This window comes from Herpailurus yagouaroundi, unplaced genomic scaffold (genome assembly GCF_014898765.1).
Source record: "Herpailurus yagouaroundi ecotype Mexico unplaced genomic scaffold, PumYag 77, whole genome shotgun sequence".
NCBI classification, from domain to species: Eukaryota; Metazoa; Chordata; class Mammalia; order Carnivora; family Felidae; genus Herpailurus; species Herpailurus yagouaroundi.
In genome coordinates this window covers 46,260,527-46,278,519 of record NW_024412388.1, presented here as the reverse complement: position 1 = coordinate 46,278,519, position 17,993 = coordinate 46,260,527, and the positions used below count along the sequence as shown (strand labels likewise).

Here is a 17,993-nt window from a genome sequence, read left to right as displayed (position 1 = left end):
CTCTTTCTTTCAAAAATAAACACACAATAAAAATATAAGTAAAATATATAAAATATAGCTTTAGCGCTGTCACCTCCCTGCTCCACAACCTACCAGCTCCTTAATGCATCAAATCCAAACTTCTCAGGGCCAAAATGTATTGTGAAGAGATTGTGAATGTTAGAGTCTGTGGGACAGAGCTCAAGTTGGTCTCTGCCATTTACCAGCTATGAGATTTGGCCAGCTTACTTAGCTTCCATCAGCTTGTTTCTTCAACTGTCATTCACTAAATACTCACTACTCTCTCCCTAACCTTGTGATGTAATATGTTACTATCTCCATGTTATAGACCAGGAAACTAGGGCTCAGAAAATGAAGTAACTTGTCTAAGGCTATACACTGAAAAGGAGCTGAGCCATGATCCAACTTATATCTTTCTCATCCCAAACCTAGGCTCTCTTTCCCCCAAGATGGTATTCGGTCTTCTCCAAATCATTAACATCAGACTTCCCCTTGGGAGCTTTGTTCAAGGCAAACACAAAGTTCACCTCTTGTCCGTGAAAGTTTATATATTGCTCCTGATATCAATTTTACACTTTTTGACCAAATGACTAATAGCTTGATGATAGCAATTTTCAGACCCTATGTGAATTACAGGTGCGTGAAAATGGTCCCTTACTTATTGGAGAAGAAATGAGATCAGGGTTAATCCATCTGACCTCTTTCTTCATAGAGAGCAGGGTGTTATAATAGACTTTTAGGTTCAACTGTTGGTATATATTTTAAGAAGAGAAATGTATCCATACCCGGGATTTTAAATATCTGTAGAAAATGGACAAGAGTCAAGAGAAAATGCGCGAGAAAGTAATCATAAAAAACCCAAAATACAACTCTTTTCTTAATGGACTATCCTTGCGTATGAATAGAAATAGTCTGACAACTGGTAGACCAATCCATTTCCTTTGCAACTTGAATACAATTTTACTGCCTTTCCGAAGTTAATGATTTAAGGCAGGGTTTCTCAACCTCAGCGCCGTTGATGTTTGAAGTCAGATATTTCTTTCTTATGGGGGCTGTCTGTGCATTGTGAGGTGTTTAGCAGCATCCATGGTCCCTACGCACTAGATGCCAGTGGCACCTTCTAGCTGTGACCACTGAAACTGTCTCCAGACACTGCCAAATTTCCCTTGGGGAGCAAAGTCGCCCCCCATGGTTGAGAACCATGGCTTTAAGGAAGGTGCTAGGGTAGAGGGATGTGAGAAACTGGTCATGAAGTCCAAAGGTCTGAGATCAAGTATTGCTACCTATGAGCTTTGTGACTATAAATGGATCACTAGTTCCTTGGAGCCTCAGTTTCCTAATCTTTTAAATAGTGAGACTCACTTCTGGACCAGAGGTTCATTGTGATAAGGGGATGAGATCACTTGGAGCAAGGGCAGCAAATACATCTTGGTACCACAGCTTGTTCTTGTATGGCCTTTGAGCTGAGAATGGTTATTACGTATGTAAAAGTTTGTAAAAAAGAAGGAGAAGAATTTGTATGAGAGTTTGTGGCCCACACAGCCTAAAACATTTACTCTCAGCTCCTTCCCAGAAAAAAATTTGCCAACCCTCGACTGAACGAATGTGACTTTAAAGTCTTTTCTGTATAAATGAAAGTTCTTATTTTTAATGTGGCCTAATTCTGAAGAAATTCTGGGACCACTAGTGTAAAACTAGGCTCTGCCCAGATGTTAAGCTTCTGCTCCCGGAGGTCGTGTGGCCTGGGTTTAAAGTCACAGGCTCCCTGTAGTCAGGCGGCGGGAAGGCCACCAGATCAGTGTGCCGTTACATTTAATCTTGTTCTTTGATGGGCTCATAATAAGAAATATGAAATGATCTGGTCTGCTTCACTTTCATTCCTCATGGACGTAGAGTTTCTTCAAGTGCGAAAAGACTTACCTCAAAATCAATAACAACAGGATTATACTTTAATGACCTCCCCCAGGAACGATACGTAATGGTGCTCCCGTTTTGAGTCAAGCCACCGCCCCAGCCAGAATTGCCACCTCGCACTCGAGAAATGATGTCTTCCACAGCCATGGCCAGCCTGTCTTTGTCTGCCAGCAAGAAGATAAGTGCATTAGTTCAGTTTCCAAAAAGCCAAAGGACTGGTTGGCAAGCTCCACTGATGAGATTTGGGACAGTTCATGTGCTCCCCTTACAGCTGTCTCCCGTTCTTCCACCTTGCTCAGTGAACTAGCAGGACAACCAGAAGGGAAGGACCAAGACCCAGAACTAGACCCATCCTCTGAATTAGAGCAGACACTGGGAGGACAGCCCAGACCAGACCCGCATGGCGGAGGGACAGGATGGGGAAACGGATGAGGATTCATTCGTGCACGCATTTATTCGTTCATATGCCACATGTGTACTCAGCGCCTGCTACCTGCCAAGTAGGTTCAATTAAGTATCATAGGTGCTGTGACAAATGTCTCTATGGGGCATAGAAGGGGCATAGAGAAAAAGGCAGTTAGATCTACAGCGGGGAGGGAGGATTGTGAGGACAAAAGGTGAGTTGTCTAGAAAAGTGAATGACCAGGTAAATGGAGAGAGGAGAGAAGGGCATCACGGAGAAGAAAGTATTTGACTTAAGGCCCCGAGGCATGAGTAGCCAACACAGTGGGAGTAACCTGAACCCCAGTACATTTGATGAGTGAATGAATGAATGAATGAATGAGTGAACACTCACTGCCTTATTCAGGAAATGCCAAAAATATCCGTATACAAGTTTCTCTAATAATTGTTCTTTGAGCTTGGTAACTATATTGTCCTCTCTCGGCAGACTATGACCCAGTGGGCTTTTATCTCAACAGTCAACTGTCCAGGTTCTGTCTGTACATTCCCTTCATCCCAGTTCTTACTTAGATCTTTGTCTAGTGCTCGAAATCTAGAAGTCACATATTTCTAAGGTGATCTCAGTACATGGTTAATTCAAAATAGAGCCACAACCGGTTATTGGTTTGGGGTATTTAACAGCTATACAGCATGACCATTGACTGAAATGGAACCAGTTGAAGGGCAAAATAGTGTCTGTGCCCTGAGTGTGTGTCCAAGGAAAAGTCTAGCTTCTCTTTTAGGGACCCATTCCTAAATACTTACTAGTATTGCCACCTCCAGTTTTTTCACAACGTTCTGCTGATAAACGTCCTTCAGTTTTTATGCTGTCTGTGTAATCATAGTCAATGCCCACAAAGCCTCCGAAGCATTTCTTGATATCTGTGCTGGTAATGCCTGTCACAGGGAGACAGAGAGATACAAAATGCTGAGACGCCTAAAGACTGTGAATACGTAACAACCAGCTCACAGCAGGAAAAGCTAGCTTTGGTTTTGGAGTCTCAGAGAGCTAAGGTGAAATCCCAATCCTCTAACCCAATCTCAGTGTTCCCTTCCGTGCGGTTCAAACCCAAATAATTCTGGCAATGAGAAGGAATATGTATTGCACATACTGGCTGCTCAGAAGTGCTAGTTCCCTTTCCTTTGCACATTTTCCACTGAGCCTCCTCAAGGCAGGGATTCTGTCCCATCCATCTCCATAAATGCCTGTGCCTCACCCAGTACCTGGCCCGTGATCGGCACCATTTTCGTGCTGCCATTTTGAACTCATTGCTCCTTCCTCTCTCTTTCACCATCTTTCCGAAGTCTACTCAAGCTCCAGTTCAAATGTCATGTACTCCATGAAGCATACTTGGATCAGAATACTTCCCTCCTTCTTCAGAACTACCGGTGTGTGTGTTCGGGCATGAATGATCATATTTGCACAATTCTTTTTGCCCAGGTCTTCCTCCTACCCTGGAGAGGCCAGACTGCCTTTAGAAGATGGATAGATCTCCACGGGAAGTCGGGCCTGCCTTCTGACCCCACGAGAACTGTGAGTCCCACATTAGCTGTCTCCATATTTGTTTACATCTGAGGACCCACGGAGGAATCTGAGTCTTCTAGATGAGGCATATAATTCTCAAAGCACGAAAGTCATTTTGTCCCAAGCCCTCGATCCGTAAATGAATAGAGCTGAGTTTCCAGTCCTTGGTCGGGCTGGCAAGGTAAGACTAGAAAAGTCAACTAGAGCAAGATACCGGCCCTCGCTACAGAGTCCAGCTTTATCTGTGGCTAGAGGTCAAGGATTTGTGCCTTATTCACCACTCTCTTGTCGGCATAGCAGCACAGTGTCTGTTGTGGACGAGGCGCTCAGTAACTACTTTCAGAATAAGTGGTTGATGGGTGAAAAGGGTGAGTAAATAAATAAATATATGCCATGAGTCCTTTGGTATGGGCTTCTGACGGGAAGAATCTCAAAAGTCAGGAATCCTGAATTTAAATCTCAGTCACTTTGATGAGTGGATAAGGAAATTATGGCGTATGTATAAATATGCGTGTATGACTATTACATACATCTGATTATCATATGTGATATATATGATATTCAGCCTTAAAAAAAAAAAAAAAAGAGATCTCGTCATTTGCAACAACATGGATGAGCCTGGAGAACATTATGCTACATGAAGTAGGCCATGTAGCCTAGGAGAAAAACTGCATGATGTCGCTTATATGTGGACTCTAAAACAACCAAATAAATATATACAGAAGCAGAGGTAGAAAGGTAGCTGCTGGAGGTGCAGAGGTGGGGTTGGGGTGGGGGGGACGCTGGTCAAAGAGAACAAAGTTGCAGTCCTGTAGGATGAGTACGTGTAGAGATCTAATTGCAGCCTGATGACTATAGTTAATTATACATATGAAATACTGAAAAATTGGAAAGTGTGGATTTCAGGTGCTCTCATCCCATACACACAGGAAAAGGTAACTCTGTGAGGAGAAGATGTGTTAATTAGCTTTAGTGTATGGGGCGCCTGGGTGGCTCAGTCAGTTAAGCGTCCGACTTCAGCTCAGGTCATGATCTCACACTCCGTGAGTTCGAGCCTCGCATCAGGCTCTGTGCTGACAGCTCAGAGCCTGGAGCCTGCTTCGGATTCTGTATGTGTCTCTCTCTCTGCCCCTCGCCTGCTCATGCTCTGTCTCTCTCTGTCTCAAAAATAAATAAAAACATTAGTTTCACTGTAGTAATAATTTCACTCCATATATCAAATCATCATGTTGTATGCCTTAAATACGTACATTTTTTTTTTAAGTAAAATGAAACCAATCCCAGTCATAGGCACCCTGTGTGCATTGAGAAAAGACCGGTGATGGCACTGGGCCTCACTTTCCCGTTTACAGAGAAAGCGGCTGGATTTGCCCATCTCCGGGCCCGCCTGAGCCGCAGCCCCCTACCTGTGGGCACGTGTTTCTGAATCACAGCTGAGCTCCTGGTGCCTGGGAGGCTGGACGCTGTGAGCACCAGCACTCAGCACCAAGCACAGGGCTTCCTCGGCCACTTCTATTCAAGCACTTTTAATTGTTGATGCATTACTAATTGAGGAAGATTTAGCATATTTAATTGTTTTGATTAAAAAATGCTTCCCCAGTAATCAACAAAAGCGGGGGAAAGGAATTCACAGGCAGAAGTCAGAGTGATTACAAGTGGGGGATGGTGGAGAGCCGTGGACTTACAGTGCCAGGGCAGGCTGATGGGGCGGAGTGGGGGAGGCTGGAGGCTGTCTGCAGGGCCCTTTTGCTCAGGCACGGTCTGCCACAGCCTGCCACGCGCAACAGGGGAAAGAGAAATCCAGTTCGATTTAAGCGGCACCGCCTCACTGCAAAGATTTGCCTTCCGGGGACACCGACGTAGGGTACCAGCCAGCAAGGGAAGGTCTGTGACTTAAGGATCATACGACGTGAGAGCTGAAAGCATCCTTGGACACCTAGCCACATTCTCTTTTCTGGTTGAGACGCCCTTGGTTCATACAGGTTAATTATCTTGCCTGAGGTCATACAGCTAAGAAATGGTGGAGCTGAGGGGTGCCTGGGTGGCTCAGTCGGTTGAGCGTCCGACTTCGGCTCAGGTCATGATCCCGCGGTCCGTGAGTTCGAGCCCTGCGTCGGGCTCTGTGCTGACAGCTCAGAGCCTGGAGCCTCTTCAGATTCTGTGTCTTTCTCTCTCTCTGACCCTCCCCCATTCATGCTCTGTCTCTCTCTGTCTCAAAAATAAACATTAAAAAAAAAAAAGAAATGGTGGAGCTGAGATTCAAACTCAAGTCTGGCTCGCTTAGAAGCCGGTGGTATTTTCACTAATTCCAATTATCACATCAGACTAAAGAATTCTGCTGTTAGAAAAATTTAGTAAACACCAACTGCGTACCATCCCCGGCACATCGTGCGTTGGGCAGTGTAGGCACTGTGAGCTAAAGTAATAGGAGTATGATACAAATCTGAATAAGTAAGCCTTTGTCCTTGAGAAGCTAGCAGGTTTGGGACAATATACCAAACAAAAGCGAAGGTGTCTCCTGAGAGTTGCGTGTTCCAGAACCCGAGGGCTGGGAATGGAGTGCCTCATCGGCAACTGTAGGAGCTGCTCAATCAGAGCTATCTACAGAACACCCATGGGAAACCACGCCCAGTAAGCTGGGAGGTGGGGGGCCGAGGAGGTCAAATGCAGGGCCAAGATCCAGGACTTGAAACCACTCGAAAGCCGTATTGGGAACTGAGACACAGGGCCAGAGGTGTCTTGCTTCCGTCAAGCAAAGAACAGAGGAGGGAGAGGGGAGAAAGAGCAGAAAAAGGCCTGGAATCGTGCGGCACTTGCCCAGATGGGTGTGGGCACGGGTGGCCTGACGACGCAGCTGGCTCTTGAACAACATGGGGCTTGGGGGTGCTGACCCCTCACACAGTTGAAAAGCCAAGTGTAACTTTGACTCCCCCAAAACTTAACTACTGATAGCTTACTGTGGACGGGAGGCCTTACCGTTAACATAAATAGCCAATAAACACATATTTTGTGTTGTCTATATTATAGAGTACATTCTTACAATAAAGTAAGCTAGAGAAAAGAAACTGTCATGAAGAAAATCATAAGGAAGAGAAAATACATTTACAGTGCCGGACTCTACTGAAAAAAAAATCCACCTAGAAGTGGACCCACACAGTTCAAATCCATGTTGTTCAATGGCCAACTGTATTTATGGAACCAAACAATGATCTGCCATGGCTTCACCCCATCCCATCAGGCTGGACTCCCTAGATACCCACTTTGGACCGTAGTGGCATTTGTTATGGTTTTTGAACTTCAGGGACCCCTGGAGTTGATGTTTCCCAAACTGGACTACATAGTGACATGGTTTGGAGTGCTTATTTAAAATACAGATTCCTGGGGCGCCTGGGTGGCTCAGTCGGTTAAGCGTCCGACTTCAGCTCAGGTCACGGTCTCGCGGTCCGTGAGTTCGAGCCCCGCGTCGGGCTCTGGGCTGACGGCTCAGAGCCTGGAGCCTGCTTCCGATTCTGTGTCTCCCTCTCTCTCTGCCCCTCCCTCGTTCAGGCTCTGTCTCTCTCTGTCTCAAAAATAAATAAACGTTTAAAAAAATAATAATTAAAAAAAATAAATAAAAAAATAAAATACAGATTCCTGCGTCCCACCTGTATCAATTCTAATTCTGTATTTCTGAGTAATCAGCATTCTGTCTTTGAAAAAATAACCCAGATGACTCCTATTCAGTGCATCTGGGAACAGATGTTGAGTACCACGGTTTTACAGAGAACTCTGGTGGCCTGTCACAGAGCGCTGGCCTGTGCCCTGTCTCAGTCAATGCCTTTGTCAATGCCGTGGATATGGACTTGGCAGCCAGGCTCATCATATGTACCCAGAAGAAGTAACTATGAAAAGCCAAGGATCATTCAGATAAAGAATCAGGATTCAAAAAGCCCTCGGAAGGTTTGGCAGGATAGACGGACCAAGCGTAGTGAAATGAGACTCAGTTGAGAAAGCTGGGGAGAAAATACCATGCACGAGCACAACAGGGAATGGGAACAGCTTAGGAAAGCAGAAAAAGGCTGTAGAGTTTTGGATAACTTCCAGCTCAGGAGGACGATGAAGCCAGGTGAAATGCCAGGTGAAAATTATAATCAATTAGGTAAAGGAAGGGAGCATCTCTCTCTGTGCAGCTTAGAGAAACCCAGAACCTGGCACAAAAGTCTGGCGTCCACATTTTAAAGGAAGTAAGAGACTATGACATTCACTGAAGATGATTCAGCCTTAAAAAAAAAAAAAAAAAAGGAAATCCTGCCATATGCAAGAACATGGGTGAACCTTGAGGACATTATGCTGAATTAAATAATCACAGAAGGACCGATATGCATGATTCCACTTACATGAGGCATATAAGATAGTCAAACTGATAGAACCAGAGTGTCGAATTGTGGTTGGCAGGAGTTGGGAGGGGGGAAATGAGGCATTTCTTTTTCTTTTTTTTTATGTTTATTTATTTTTAAGAGACAGAGAGTGAGTGGGGGGAGGCAGAGAGAGAGAGGGAGACACAGAATCTGAAGCAGGCTCCAGGCTCTGAGCTGTCGGCACAGAGCCCGCCGCGGAGCCCGCTGCGGGGCTTGAACTCTCGAGCTGTAAGATCATGACCTGAGCTGAAGTCGGACGCTTAACCGACTGGGCCACCCAGGCACCCCAAGGCATTTCTAATCAATGGACATAATGTCTCAATTTTGTAAATTCTAGAGATAGAATTGTCTCTATAGTTAAGAAGACTGTATTGTCCACTTGAAATTGTGTTACTTTGTTAAAAGAGTAGATCTCATGCTAAGTGTTCCTACCATAATAAAACGAAAAAAGAGGAAAAAGGAAATAGGGAACATCCTTTGGGAATGTTTGAGGGGATTGGGGATGTTTACCTGAACAAGAGAGGAAAGGTCTAAGATAAGGAGAACAAGATTCAGCTCACTGGAGGGTTATCTTGAGGAAGAGGAAGTAAGCTTATTTGTGTGGCTGGAAGGGCAAGAACGAGGGAGTTGAGAGTAGAGGGAGACCATGTGCAGGCCTTGCATTCCCAGCAGCAAGATTCTGCTCAGAAAAGCCACCCTGACCTAAACTCCAGAGTAGAAAAGAGAGAGAGGTAAGGTCAGTGTAGGAAGTACTGGGAGCCCCTGGGTTCCTTCCCGCTCTGATCTGGCCTCAAGAAGAGCTGTTGTGGTGACCTCCTGCAGGCCAGGAGCCCAGGGGACATGTCCCTGGCCGCCACGTCTAGACGTCTTCCCAGCCTGGCCTTGACTGTGGCCCAGGCATGGGAGCTGCTCTCACACCTCCACGGAGAGGCTGTATCACTGCGGCTCAAAGGCAGGACCAGGCAGCTTGACTTCTGAGGTGGCAGAACACAGCAAGTCTGTCACTCTTCAGATGAAAACCATCAGGTGGAAAACAGCAGGTGTAAGACATTATTTATCCCTTTGCAACAAACAAATGCCATTCAGGTTGCGGTCATCTGTCCGCTGTGTTGCTTTGCCACATCGGTTGTCCCCAAAGACAGCCTCGGAAGGAAAGGGGAGCCTGATAGGGTCCATTTCGTGTGATAATATTGGAAGAGATGATTGTTTAGCTGGGAAGGATAGGCTAACTTACCTGCCCCCTCTGTGCTGTTTATCCACTGAAACTCAAGCTTCTCCCAACCACCTAAGAATAATAGTGTAAGTCCCTCTGTGCCTTTCACATGCTGTTCCCTCTCCCACTCGACTCTAGAAAGCCTTCCTTCTCTCTCAGGGATCCAAATCTGTGTCTCCACTGTCTCCTTGTGTGTCCCCCACGCCATCCCAGTGCTTCCCTCCAGCATAGTATTTAGCGAATCCTAGCAATTGTCAGTTTCTTGGTCTGTTCTTCCAATTATACCGCAAACTTGTAAAATTGTTTTCTGGGTTTTACAGGTCTTGGCACAGACCCTGGCATGTGACAAGCCCCCAGGATTGCTCAGGGTTGGGCTGATTCCAGCCAATCTAGATAATACCTCTAAAACGTTTCGGTAGTCACAGATCTTCGTTTTGGTTGATGATGCACACGACATCTTTGTAACATCTCACACCTGATTAAGAGATGATATTTTATAAAGCACTTTCACTCTGTGTTATCCCATTGGAGGCTCACAACAGTCTTAGGGAGCTGGGAGCATTTATCCATTTTGCAGGCTCGCTGGTTGGAAAAAGCAGTAATTGTGGTGAACAATGTGAACTCTGTTCAGATATGTTACTTGAACCTCTTTGGGCTTTATTCTCCCCGTTTGTAAAAACGGGGGTGATAGTTTCCGCACATGAGTCCCTAAAAACAGTGTCTGACACAATTAAGTCTTCAACAGATCTTAGCTACTATCATTAGGTTACTTGCCCCAAATTCCAAAATAAACAGGCCCAGGAATCAGGGTGTGATGTAACGTGTGTTACCTCCAAATGCAGTTTCATTTGGATGTTTCCTTTCATCACATTAGTGTTAACTGTGCAGAGAAATGTTCCTCATGTGGTGTGAGTAGCAGTGGCCTTACTGAGCCCCTCATTCCCTGAACACCTCATTCTACAAAGCGGCAATCTGTGCTCCCCATGGGTGTTGTGGGACTACAACCTCAGGTCTGTCTCCTGACTGGTAACAGCTATCTTCAGGGACTCTGGCCCTTCTAGATAATTTTGGCCATACACAAGAGGCAGTATGGCGGAGGGGCTGAGGTGGCCATGATGAGAGTGAGTATAGCAGAGATGTTCCGTCTCTCTGGAATGGAGACCACCTGAGCTAAAATTCACCTCTGCACACCAACTATCTGAGCAAATTGTTGAACCTCCATGTGCCATGGTTTCCCATCTGGAAGGTGGGGGCTTTTGTAGAGTCTGCCTCATAGGATTGTTTGTGATGGTTAAGTGAGCGAAGCTGCACCAAGTACAATTCTTGGGATTGTGCCTGGCTCAGAACCAGCCATCATGGTCAAGTGTTCCTGTGATTAGTATTGCAACAAATGCTACAGCATACCCAGACTGGGCTCGTGGTCCCTGATGCTAAGCTTGGAAAATCAGAGAATGATGGAGGCCGAGGCATTTGTCAAGACAAATTTTCTTAATCAAGCTTTCTGCAGTATAAACTGTTCTGAATGAGTGAAGGCCGAGAGAACGCCCACATTTGCTAAGTACCTGTTATGTGCTAGGTAAAGCTTTCCCATGTGTTATCTTATTTCATAACCACGCATCTCTCCACGACAGGTACAATTATTCCCATTTTTTTTAACGTTTTATTTATTTTTGAGACAGAGAGAGACAGAGCATGAACGGGGGAGGGGCAGAGAGAGAGGGAGACACAGAATCGGAAGCAGGCTCCAGGCTCTGAGCCGTCAGCCCAGAGCCCGACGCAGGGCTCGAACTCACGGACCGCGAGATCGTGACCTGAGCTGAGGTCGGAATTATTCCCATTTTTAAGATGAGTAAACAGAGGCTTAGGTAGTTTAAGTCACTTGCCCAAAATTCTACAGTAAGTAAATAGTAGAACTGGGGTTGAACCAAAGTCTATGTCCAAAGCCCATGTCCTCCATGCCACATTATGTCACCTATGGGAGAGAGAGAGCTAAGGGTGGCGCTGGGGAGTAATTTTGACATCATCACACCTTTTTCCCCTTTAAAGCTGGGGCTCTTTCAAAGATAGAGCTAGAAATTCAAAATCAGGACAAGATCAGGAGAATGGTGCTGAGGGTCTCCTAGGTCCATGTGTATGCAAATGACTTGGGGGGATGGGGACAAAACCAAGACACCAGGAGTCTGTCAGTCAATCAATACCATCCATCACTGTGCAGTCTGGTTGTCATGGCAACTGGGGATAAAGCCTGGAGCCTGTTAGAATCTTGTGCCTGTCTGTTCAGGGTGACTGGTTGGTTAGCAGGCATAGCAAAAGACCCTCTGGACCAGCCCAGACTATTTAGCCATAAATATAAGACACTTCACCATCAGATTCCTGCCCACCTCACCCTCTGCACTGTCCAGTCCAGCCCAGACTCTTTAGGAATCTACCCCAACGCTGCAGAGTAAAGGAAAGCTCCAGAGGAGGCCCAGCATATATGGGCTTGGATTCTGAAACTCTCCTACTAGAAAGACACTGAGCCTCTACTGTGCACCAGCTTCAGGCTATGGACAAGACTCCGGGAACGCATCATTAACAAGATGCATAATGGAAACAGGCAGCTGCAATGGTGTGATGTAACCAGTAAATCCTAGGTGCACTGGGGTTCAGCATCTAACAAGACGCCCAACCCAGGGGCGCCTGGGTGGCTCAGTCGGTTAAGTAGCCGACTTTGGCTCAGGTCATGATTTCGCGGTCCGTGAGTTCGAGCCCCGCGTCGGGCTCTGTGCTGACCGCTCAGAGCCTGGAGCCTGTTTCCGATTCTGTGTCTCCCTCTCTCTCTGACCCTCCCCCGTTCATGCTCTGTCTCTCTCTGTCTCAAAAATAAATAAACCTTAAAAAATAAAAATAAAAATAAAAATAAAAATAAAAGAAGAAGAAGACGCCCAACCCAAAACTGTGGAGACAGAAAGACTGCCTGGAAGGGTCCTACCTAAGCAGAGACCAAGAATGGATAAGCATAAGCCAGGCAAAGAAGAAAGGGTATGGGGAGGGGAGCAGAAATCCAGGTAGAGGAAACAGCACGTTACTTCTTGTAAAGCCCCAAGGAGAAAGGGGGTATGGTTAAGTCGAGAGACCAGCAAATAGTACGGCACAGCCCAGTGGTGAGTAATGGGCTGAGCAGGGCCACACAGCATGCTCCCTTGAAGGCCAGCCATCTTATCCAGTGGCAGGAACCCTCCCATTCTCAATGGTCACCTTTGCATGGCTCCAGCAGCTTGCCATTCTGCTACTTGTCATCCTCTCTGTGGCTCCCTGGAGGCCAATACTGACTCCATTTCCAGGTTAGCGTTGTTATCACTCTTCCTGCCATAGCTCAGCCACAGGATTGCTCTCATTAATGCACTGGCCTCAGGGGCCAGCCCTCCACATCAGAGTCTGGCCTTTGGGTGAACCTAGACACTCATCTCCTACCACTCACCCTCACCCGTTTGCTGCTCCAGCCACTGTCATAAGAGGCCCTCCACCCAGAAAGCCCTAGCTCCCTTCTCCATCAGGCAAGCTCCTCTGCCTGATTTTTAGAAGTTCAGAGTCTAGAAAAGGGGAGGGTCAGAAAGGGTGGTTGCTCCCTCCTTTGCGCTCCTACTATATTTATTTCTATTTGAGCATTTTCACGTTGTATTATTCTCAGCCCCCAACTGACTGCGCGTTTTTCCAGGGCATGGATTTGTGTTTCATCTCTGTGTCCCTGGAAATCATGGGTTCTCAGTGAGTATTGACTGGATGAGTGGTTGGAAGGATGAGAGGATGGATGGGTGGATGGATGAATGGATGCAGATTAGATTCTGAGAAGTGTTTTTCCCTCAGAGATTAAGTGTTTCCTGCCTCCTACTTTGGGTAACAAGGAAAAATGTTGTTTTCTACTCAGTACCTTCCTGAAAGGGAATTATAAGCAAGCAACGGCAATAATATATAAATGTGATGGAAAGTATGCGAATTTGAGGGACTTAAATTACACATTCATCCCACCCCAATTACTCTCCATACACAGCTTAATCATCTGGGCTGCCTCTGTCTCATTCTTGTAAAGGAATAAAAAATGCACAGCCCAGGGGCCCTCATTCCTCTATTCTGCTGCCTCTGACAGACATTACTAATTGATCACAGCACTGTCGGGCTGAGCCCCTGTCTCGTGTCATAATCTGGGTAGCATTTGCTATAGAAACCACTTGCCATCACTGGCTTAGACACTTTTTCTGACCTTCAAGCTTCTGAGGTTCACCTCTTTGAGTGCCGTGGGTGCCAGCTCATCATGCTGGTTCCTGGCTCTGTGACTGAACCTAAGTTTCAGAACAGACAACCACAAGCTGGGCAATTTGACCATTAACAATTCTCCCAATTACAGTGCCCAATCAGTGGGTTGAACTGATCCCAGACTTCATTTAGAAAAGAATATTGAGTATAATTCTCGCTTAGTTATGTTTGAAACCTGACTTAGCCACCTTCAAAGCTATCACTAGCGGTTTAATTTTTTTTTTTTAAGATCATAAGTTCTAAAAAATAAAAATAAATAAAAAGATAAGTGAAATAAAATAGCCAGATGTGGGACGCCTGGGTGGCTCGGTCGGTTAAGCGTCAGACTCTTGATTTTGGCTCTGGTCACGATCTCTTGGTTTGTGCGTCCGAGCGCTGCATTGGGCTCTGTGCTGACACTGTGGAGCCTGGTTGGAATTCTCTCTTTCCCTCTTTGTCCCTCTCCCACTCTCTCTAGTGCTCTCTCAAAATAAATAAATAAACTTAAAATATATATATACCCAGATATACCCCAAGAAGCACTGAGCTGGGAGTTCGAAATCCTTGTGTCAAACCTCACCCTGCTTCTAGCCAATGCCTTCACCTTGGACACACGATTTTACCTGTCAGTGCCTGGTTTTCCTTGTTTGTAAACCGGGACAGCCATAGATGGTTCACAGCAGTGCTGAGAGGCCTGAGTACCGTGATACGCACGTAAGCACTCAGCAAGCTGCCTGCCACAGAGCTCAGGTAGAACGCAGTGAACACTCCATCTTTCATTTCCATTTGGATAAACAGTTTCATTAGATGAGACTTTCCAGGCCAGTCTTGGCAGTTATTAATTACATTTCTCTCTAGCTTTCTACCTTTGTCTGCCCTGCTGTGATGGTTAATTTTATATGGCGATTTGACTGGGCCATAGTCGTGTCCAGATAGTTGATCAAACACTGTTCTCAGTGTTTCTGTGAAGGTATTTTTGGATGAGCTCAACATTTAAACCAGTAGACTTCAGTAAAGTCTATTGTTCTCCCTAATGCGGGTAGGTCTCATTCAATCAGTAGACATCCCAAATAGAACAAATAGGCTGACCTTCTTCTGAGTAAGAAAGGATTCTTGCTGTCTGGCTGCCTCCAAGCTGGGACTTGGGCTTTCTTCCTATCTTTGACTCATACTGAACTATCAGCTCTTGCTGGGTCTCAAGCCTGCCGACCTTTGGACTGGAACTAAACCATCGGCTCTCCTGGGTCTCCAGCTTGCCAACTGCAGATCTCGGGACTCGCCAGACTCCATAATTGTGTGAGCCAATTCCTTATAATAAATCTCTATATCCTATTGGTTCTCTGAAACCAGTTAGTTAGAATACCAACTAATGTACCTCCAAATACATTCAGTGGAACACACTAGATGGTATTTTTAATACTTTTTTCACTACCCGCCCCCCAAGCTAAGCAATAAACTTTACTCCATGATGCAGCCCACACACATCCAGATAAAATCAGTTTCCATACTTCATCATACTCTGTTTGATGCACTCTGGTATTTTCCATCTTGTTTTATTCTATTTCATTTTGTTAAATGCTGGTCATGACCCACTAACTTTCTTTTACAATCTACTAATGGGCCATGCCCTGTAGTTTGGAAAATCCTAAGAAACACATACATCTCTAAGACATTGTAGCACATGGGGTAAGATCACGTGTTCTTGAGTTTGACCCCTGGCTCCACCAGTTAATAGCAGCGTGATCTTGGGTAAGTTATTTAACATCATTGAGCTTCAGTTCTTAATTTGTGAATTGGGGAGTATAGTGTCTTCTTCCCAGGTCTTTTTTTAAAAATTTTTTAATGTTTATTTTTGAGAGAGAGAGAGACAGAGCACAAGTGGGGAGATGCAGAGAGAGAGGGAGAGAGAGAGAGAGCGACACATAATCTGAAGCAGGTTCCAGGCTCCGGAGCTGTCAGCACAGAGGCTCTAACCCACGAACCGTGAGTTTATGACCTGAGCCGAAGTCGGACGCTTAATCGACTGGGCCGCCCAATGCCCCTCTTCACAGGTCTTTCTGGGGGATTAAAGGAGATAGTATATTTAAAATGTTTAACCCAGTGTCTGCCACATAGTAAATGCTCAGTAAATGTTGGCTTGTCTTGCCATCTCTGCTAGACTAAGCCTGCAATATATAATATCAGAACGAATGACGGAATGTGGGGAAATGTTGGGGGGATAAGTACTTGGACAATACACAAACTCCGCAACGGAAGATATTGATTCAGTACTAATGGAATCATGTTGAGCAATTTACTTAGGCTCTTGGGACCTTAGTTTTCTCTATATAAAATTGGGGATATACTAATACAACTCCTCATAAGGTATTATAAAGATTATCTGGAATATTAGAGGTGAATGCGTTGTACATGAGCAATATTAGGAGTTACTACAGGCAAATATATTTTATTAAAACCAAGTATTTCCGTTATCTTTAAGTACAGTGAATTTTAAAAATTAATTCATTTTAGGTGGTAACAGACTTGGTTTTCCACATAGTAAATCATTCCTGACTATTACCAGATGATTATGGCAAAGAGAACCCCTGTTACCTTCCACTCCCCCTCAATGAGAGGAACCACACTGTTACCTAGACGGTGCTGTGTTTCTATTTGTTGAATGAAAAGCTGAAGGAATGAATGAGTAAAGGAAGGGAAGAAAGGGGAAGGAAGAGAATGTAAAACTATACTTGACATCGACTTCTCTGAGGTTTTAACTGTGTTCCTGTGGCTTTTTCTACCCTGTGTGTTAGGTGGTAGCCTAGCTGGTCCAAGGACCCTAGCTGGAAGGTGATGATCGATGACAGGCAGAACGTACCATGCTCTCACTGGAAGGGTCTTTCCCAGGGTCACTTTTATCTGGCATCCATCAGGGGGAGGAATGATGGAACACAGGCACTGATTTGGGCAGAGTTGTTAACACTTTGAAAGATAGTGATGAGAATTCACAGTGACCTTGATAAATGGGAGAAGCAGTCCCTCCAAAACTGGATGAAGCTCCAGGGACAGAAATGAATGACCTTGATCAATAAAATGGGCAGGTGGGGGAGAAGGCGTGATTGCTGAGGCTCCAAGTCTACAGCAAAAACATTGGCCACTGCAGGCCGGGCACAATGGTAATGATTTCCTTTCCATTTGAACATTGTTTCAGAGCTGACCAATTGCAGAGCCCTGTGAAATAGGTTGTCTGGTTATCCTCACTTTACAGATGAGAGGGCAGTTAACATTATAGAGTTAATAACAGAAAAGCTAAGAATAAGACATGCGGTGATAATAACACAACCATAGTGCAGCAACGGCAGGTAACATGTTTTAACTCTTACCACACGCCAGGTACTGGGCTACACGCTCACATAAATAGTTTCATTTCGTGTTCATAAGACTCCTATGGAAGTATGGACTCTCGTTGTCTCATTTAGAAGAACAGCAAACTGAGGCATGAAGAGGATGACTAATTTGCCTGAAGGTCACTTCGCTAATAAATGGTGGAGACGAGATTAGAATCCAGGCAATCTGATTCAGAACCTTTCTCAGCAATTGATATTTATTGGGTGCTAAATATTTTCTGTGGATATGTCCGCTTATTCCCTATAACCACTCTGTGTGATGAACGCCGTGAATACTTCCAGCTTCACAGGTTAGGAAATTGAGACTTGAAACGATTAAATAACCTGCCCGTTATCACACAGGTAGTAAGTGACACAATCCTTGTTTTCAACGGCTGTGCTACATTACTGATATCTTGCATTCAAGGGGAAAAAAATATCTAAACATTTCCCACACAAGATGCGGGTGAATTATTCCCAAACAAAACTTGGTTATTGTTCCTACTTGGGTCTTGAGGAAGCTGAGCATTAGAGAAATTTAGTACCTTGATCAAGGCCCTGTAACTACTAGATGGTAGAACCAAGATGAGCACCCTTTGGGTCTGACTCCCAAGTTTGGATTCCTTTTTACCACATCACTAGCATATATCTCCATTCTATAGTCCTGGTTTCAATGATTTTACAACCTACTGACCCCACCTAAAACTGTAATCCATAATAGTAACTGCTGTTTTGACAGAAGTAGTTTATTAAAAAAATATCTTGGTTAATTCTTCTAATAGCCTTTTGAAGTAGTTTATTATCCATATGTTAGGGACGGGAAAACTGAGACTCAGAGACATAAAGTGCTAGTTTTTAGATGGAAG

General features: G+C 45.0%; 1 protein-coding gene across 1 annotated transcript in view; it reads right to left on the bottom strand.

Moving 5' to 3' along the window:
- C8A (complement C8 alpha chain) overlaps positions 1 to 17,993 on the bottom strand; it is a 68,326-nt gene that overhangs the window by 6,959 nt on the left and 43,374 nt on the right. Inside the window, exons 8-9 of the mRNA XM_040470378.1 lie at positions 3,121 to 3,252; positions 1,921 to 2,078 (exon numbers count right to left, since the gene is read on the bottom strand). Coding sequence (XP_040326312.1) covers positions 1,921 to 2,078; positions 3,121 to 3,252 — 290 coding nt within the window. The remainder of the gene's footprint in view (positions 1 to 1,920; positions 2,079 to 3,120; positions 3,253 to 17,993) is intronic.